The sequence below is a fragment of the Pinus tabuliformis genome, chromosome J, assembly GCF_031772625.1.
Source record: "Pinus tabuliformis cultivar Carrire ecotype Pingquan chromosome J, CPIR1, whole genome shotgun sequence".
NCBI lineage: Eukaryota > Viridiplantae > Streptophyta > Pinopsida > Pinales > Pinaceae > Pinus > Pinus tabuliformis.
Genome location: NC_142295.1, coordinates 662,487,463 through 662,493,513, shown reverse-complemented (window position 1 = coordinate 662,493,513; position 6,051 = coordinate 662,487,463). Strand labels below are relative to the sequence as shown.

At 36.6% G+C, this 6,051-nt stretch overlaps 1 protein-coding gene across 3 annotated transcripts; it reads left to right on the top strand.

Annotated features, from left to right (window-relative positions):
• The first annotated feature begins 793 nt into the window (after positions 1 to 793).
• On the top strand, positions 794 to 4,374 carry LOC149228628 (protein S-acyltransferase 18-like). Of its 3 annotated transcripts, none has more exons than XM_089375714.1 (10): positions 794 to 991; positions 1,098 to 1,166; positions 1,275 to 1,388; positions 1,505 to 1,831; positions 1,979 to 2,047; positions 2,263 to 2,334; positions 2,777 to 2,905; positions 3,029 to 3,109; positions 3,277 to 3,447; positions 3,545 to 4,374. In XM_089375714.1, the coding sequence occupies exons 2-10, from the start codon at positions 1,125 to 1,127 to the stop codon at positions 4,259 to 4,261; spliced, it is 1,722 nt and encodes a 573-aa protein (XP_089231840.1). In that variant the 5' UTR covers positions 794 to 991; positions 1,098 to 1,124; the 3' UTR covers positions 4,262 to 4,374. The 3 variants fall into 3 exon arrangements, with proteins under 3 accessions (XP_089231840.1, XP_089231839.1, XP_089231838.1); XM_089375713.1 differs by having other exon boundaries at positions 1,073 to 1,166; XM_089375712.1 differs by having other exon boundaries at positions 794 to 1,166.
• Positions 4,375 to 6,051: the final 1,677 nt, after the last annotated feature.

The window sequence follows — 6,051 nt, the reverse complement described above, 5'->3', positions numbered from 1 at the left end:
GTGTAAATTTGAGCATGTAAGTTTTCACACTTTTTGGAAATAAATTAAAATGTTAACATTTCAAATAGATACTCCACCCATTACTAAAATCAAATAAAATTGAAATAACACAAAAAAATATAAATTGAAATAACACAAAAAAATATAAATATAAATATTAATATTTATAAGATTAAAATATAATTATTGTTATAGAATGATTTTTTTGAAAAATAACACGAGGATTAAAAATAATCCCCTTACTATCTCCGTAAAAAACATAAAATTAAAAAAAATAATAATAATAATATACTTGAAAAAATATTTATTTTTAAAAAAAGTTATGAGATAAAAAAGAGAGGCTAAATTAAATGAAATACATCCGCAACCCGGAATAAGTCCAATAGAAAAATAAAACCCAACAAATGAGAAAGAGAGGAAAAAGGCTAAACTTGCAAAATTCACAATATATAATGGTGATTTAGAGGACGAATACTACAAAATGGAGGTCAAAGTAAGTCCAACAATGGTATGTGGTATGGGTGGTGGTGCTGCCACATGTTTCTCGGGTCCACTACGAACTTTCACTAAACGTCCGTACATAAGTTTAGTCGTATCGAAATAAAAAATGCACGCTGACAATAGGCATTAAAATGTGAAAAATGGTTCCTTTACAGTATATTATCTTAGTGTGGTTTAATGGGTGGGACCCAATTGCCATTCCAACACCATATTATGGGTAATCCATCTCTTTTAAAAATTGCCGTTAACCATTACAGCCATTCATTATATCCGTTGAGAATAATTACAGAATCTGACCGTTGGAATCGATGCCCGCTTCCCTTGCCCTATGTCTCTGTTCGACTGGACTTCACAATTAACAACAAAAGCAGAAGAGCTCAATAGAGGACTTTCTGTCTGTAGCAATGCACGCATTCAATCCACAGCAGATTTCCTCTGAAGATATTCAGGCTAAAAGGCCTGCTGTTAATACAGAGGGCGCCATTCTCAGGTGTTTGTTTTAAGTTTTAACCGATCTACTATTTTTTTCTTTCAACAACGGAAGAATCCATTAACGTTTATGTTCTCTAAGATCTTCTTTGGAGATCCATATCTAGGGTTTCCCAGGGAAGGAACTACAAGCTATGAGGCGCCATGGCTGGCAGCGGCCTCTGCACCTATTACAGGTTAGTGGCCTTATAACAACCCCTGAAAGGTCATTGTTCAATAAAACCTGAAAACGTTGTGTCATTCTAATGATTTCTCTGGTTTCTGTTATCTATTGTGCTTGACAGATGGTGGGAATTGCAATATATTTGGTAATGGTGTTGGCGTTCTATTTGTTTTTGGGTTTATTCCTTGGCAACAATGTCTTGCAGACCACCGCAATTACTTTATTCTCGTTTGTGGTATGGTAACAATACCCACTGTCACCTTTGTTTTGTCAGATTGGAAAGAGCCAAGGATTATCCTATTGCTGTCTTGTATTTTTCTTTGGAAACGAACTAACTAGATTCCATGGCAGGCATTTTCTGTGATGGTTTTGTTTCTAAGATGTTCCAGCATAGACCCAATAGACAAAAGCTCGTTGAAGAATTCTGGAACAAAATTTTCAAGGAATTCTTCTGGGGAGAAGAAAGTTCAGGCGCTTATAGCTCAGTTAATTGTAAGGTATGTGAAGAAGATTGAGAAGAAGATTCTCCATTCATGTATAAGGAGGAGATATACGGATCCATGGAAAACCCCAGCAGAACTGGAATCCTGTCTGCCTCCTATCCTTGTTAATAATGAGGGGATTTCACCCGGGATTCCGGAGGATGATGTCATATTCTGTTCTCTCTGCGACAAAAAGGTGACAAACAATCTGCCCCGATCCTTATGTTTTGTCTAGTGAAATGGGACTCATTATAAGGTCTTCAACAATACTGTTAGGGCTTTACCAGGGTTTTAGCTTGAGATTGTATCCTGAATCCCTGAGTTCAACTCCTGTCTGGAACAGGTGAAAAAATTTAGCAAACACTGTAGAAGTTGTGATAAGTGTGTGGATGGATTTGATCACCATTGCCGGGTAAATTCGATACTCTATTCAGATCTCAATATAGTCATGTTAGTTTTGAGAGATATGAAAATGAGAACAGAGGTTAGGGTTTTCTTAATTTCTAATTGTACTAGGTGTAACTGTATTTGGCTTGAATTGTATAGCTCATATAAGTTCTGTAACATTTTGTATTTATATATGATATATCGTTGGCTTTGATGAGAATTTTGTTCTCTGTTTTGTAGTGGCTCAACAACTGTGTTGGAAGGAGGAATTACACTACTTTCATGCTTCTTATGGCTTCAATCCTCATTATGGTGAGTGAAGGAAATTCATGCAATGGCACTTGATCTAGGATAAATTGGATTATACTGTACTGGAACAACTTTTGCTTCATGAATGAGGTTAAATGGATTTTGTTTTTCCTTTCTTTTCCTAAAATGGTACATGCTACTTCAGACTCCGAAGTGTTTCAAAACCTCATGCATGCTTCCTAAATTTCTCAAATAAGCTTTGCTATGACCGTAGACCAATAGCTCAAAAACGATCGAATTTTTTACTAAAATGGACTAGTTGAACACAAGCATATCTGGTTTTCCAGAGGTCAAACGCGCAGAGTGCCCATGGTTAGAATGGTTTCTGTGGATTCAGTATAGGTTTGGAATATGCTAGACGTCCCTTTCTTGATAGCCAAACTTTCAGCACCTTGATTCATTATCTGGATTGGAGTTTCATCGTGTATGTGGTGTCCATTTTCAGCTCATACTGGAGGGAGGTGCAGGACTTGTTGTATTTATTCGCTGCTTTGCAAATAGAAGAGACATCATTCATGAACTTGAGTTTAGGTTTGGAAATGGATTCCCGAGAGGGGCTTTAGCAGTTATTGTGGTAAAATTCTTCTCATTAATGATGCTTTTTCTTTCAGTTTGAATGACAACAGTTTTATTGGTTTAATGAGCAATAGAATAACTATTAAAATTTATACTAATTAAGCCTGTTATCTGGGCGCAGGCTTTCCTTACTGTAGTTTCAGTGTATGCTTGTGCAGCCCTTGGGCAACTTTTTTTCTTCCACATAGTCCTAATAAAGAAGGTATGTGTCTGAAGATTACATAATGAAATTCCTAGATTATGGAATGCACAGATAGGGTGTAAAGACTATATATTTAAGTAATTTTCATTTAATTTTAAGCTGAAAAGCAACTGCTGAATTTTGCAAAGGTCATTTTAGAATATAATAACTTGACATATATTTGGCAGGGAATCAGAACATATGACTACATTCTAGCCATGAGAGAAGAATGCAACACGGAAGATTTCTTGGATGAATCCGATCTGAGCGAACCCTCATCTCCAACTAGCTCAGAAGAAAGTTTTGGCAGTGCATCACCAAAGTCTAATTTTCTCACGAGATTCAAATGCCTCTACAAGGTTATCATTCTTCTCTAGTTTGTGTCGAAAATACTTGCAGAAATTACGCGGTTTCCTGTTTATTGATACAATTATTGCTTTGGAATGGATGAAACAGGAAGATTCCATAGAGTCAAGACGCTTATCTCTCGGGCATGATTTGGAATCTAATTGGCCTAAATCCCCAAAACAACTTAAGACGAGTATCAGTGCCTGGAGACTGATAAAGTTGACCACAGAGGAAGCATTGAAAGCTGCAGAGAGGGCTAGAGGAAGATCATCTGTGTTCAGGCAGTTCAAGAGCTCATCAATAGTGGACAGTGGGGCGTTTACAGACAGTACTGATACTAATAATAGTAGGGTCAGCACCAAACAGGGTGATACTATTGCGAATACCAAAAATGAACTTAAAACATCATCAGATGGACCACCATTGTTACTGCCTATGCCTTTGGAAAGAAAATGTGGTCCATCCATCAGTGCTTCATATGTTGCACCTGCTGCTGCAGGTGACATGGAATCCATGCCCCTCCTAATGCGGAATTTGCCAAAATCGAAGACTAGGTTTGCTCCCAGAAGACAAGTGAGGGTTGATTCTTCTTATCCACCTCCTTCCTCTCCTGTATTCAGTTTCACTTCCATTGCTTCCCCCAGATTGCCATCCTCCACCCTCTCCTTAGATACATCCAATATGAGCCCTGGGGCTTTAAATTATAGGACAAACTTTGATCCCAAGCTGTCACAGGTTTCAATTGAACTGGAAACCTACATTTCAAAGCAGGTTGTGGATTCTGTCTTCACGAAAAGCAGGGACGAGGGCTCCCCAATTCACTAAAATAATGCAAGAATAGAAGTTCAACTCGACTGTTGTTCTCGGTCTCTGAGAAGTCGAAGATGATATCTCTGCTGCTACATTTGTTTATTTGTATATTTATTTGGATTTGGGTATTTGAGTGTTGTTTATCGAGGAAAATAAAATGCAGATGTATCCAGATTCTCCTCCTCCGTCGAAGATAAAAAGAAAATTTCGATACTGTATCGAGAGAACATGGCTTTGATTATATTTGTTATATCAAACATTCAGATATTCGGATATCATTTTGACAATACCACTTATATTTCATAAAAATGAATCTGATGATTACGAACTTTCGCAACATCTGGGCTTCCGTTATCATCATATGTTTTGCTCTGAACTGAACTGTGGGAGTGAGGGTAGACCATGTTATGTAATAATGTGATGGCTTGCGGAGACCCTCATTAGAATGTGGGTGTTTGATGACATCTCTATTTCGCCATTTTTTATTAAAATATTAAAAAAGATAGTTTAAAGGTATTGAATAATAAAAGTTGCTGAATTGATATTGGAGTATTATTTGAATTTGTGATTAGTTAATTGATAATACTCGGATGATTAAAATTATTGGTTAGAATTCTGCATATAATATACGAAGATATCATTATTTCATTATACATATAGTTTGAGGAGGATTATTTTGGAGGATTGAGTATAAATATAGTTTGAGTAGGATTGTTTTGGAGGATTGAGTAGAATGATCGTTAAAGTTAAAAGAGATGTTTTTTTAAAAGGGGTAAGGTGTAAGACATTATATATTACACATTGTTTCCAGATTTTTTATTTTTGTTTTTATTTTGCTAAGCATTTGTCATGGAGATCAACAATCAAGACTTAGAAAAGACCATTTTTTTCCTTTTAAAGTGGAAGAATTAGGGAAATGATTCACCTATGTGGACAATTACTTGAAATCAAACAGATACTTCTTGGAAGATTGGTCCTAGTTAATTAAGAAGGTAGAAAGCAGAATAGGTAACTATTGCTACATGTGGCTCTCTCTAGGAGGTAGAATGATTATGGTCAAGTCTGTGATGGAGAGTATTATGATGTATTGATTGACACCCTCAAAGATCCCTAAATCTATTTTAAGGAAAATTAGACAAAGAATGCTTAATTTCCTCTAGACTAGAAAAAATGAAAAGGAAGGTATTCATTTGGCTAAATAGGACCTTTTATTGCAACCAAAATGCCTTGGGAGTTGGGGTTTCAAAAATCTGCACTAGTTTGGTTTAACATCTTTATGAAGAGTCTTTAGAGATCAATGATTGGTTTTGGCCTCTCGAATCTCATTATCAAGGAAAATATATTAAAACTAGGTCTGTCATTCACTGATTGTGATCATATGTCAAGCAGGTATATAATTTTGGCTCTATCTGCTAGCGGGACCTTATGGAATCCTTCTCTTGGCTCTTCACTTAGCCAAAGGTAAGGGTAAGGGTAAGATGGGTAACGATAGTTAGATTATCCTTGGAACTGATCCTTTCATAGGAGGTGCTACTTTTCATAAACTATCTCTGAAGTCGATTTCCCTCTTAAACACATAGGGTTTGTGTGCGTTGTGCCATGTTAAGAGAATTGTCTCAAGTACAACCCCCACTAAGATGTTGGAAAACCTCAGATGATTTGGAATTATAAGAGACCTTGGCCACTAAATGGGACCTCTTTTGTAAGGGGCTTGTACTCTAATAAGATCCTACTAAATGGAGAAGAGGACTCCTTAGTCTGGAGTTGGAACACACCTCTTTAGGCTAGGTTACTGCAAGACTGCC

What these genes read in the sequence shown, in the direction of transcription:
- LOC149228628 (XM_089375714.1), top strand. Translation starts at nt 1,125, where the DNA reads ATGAGGCGCCATGGCTGGCAGCGGCCTCTGCACCTATTACAG. An exon ending in GGCCTCTGCACCTATTACAG is followed by an intron (nt 1,167 to 1,274) that starts GTTAGTGGCCTT and finishes TGTGCTTGACAG; the next exon opens with ATGGTGGGAATTGCAATATA. An exon ending in GGGCTTTAGCAGTTATTGTG is followed by an intron (nt 2,906 to 3,028) that starts GTAAAATTCTTC and finishes ATCTGGGCGCAG; the next exon opens with GCTTTCCTTACTGTAGTTTC.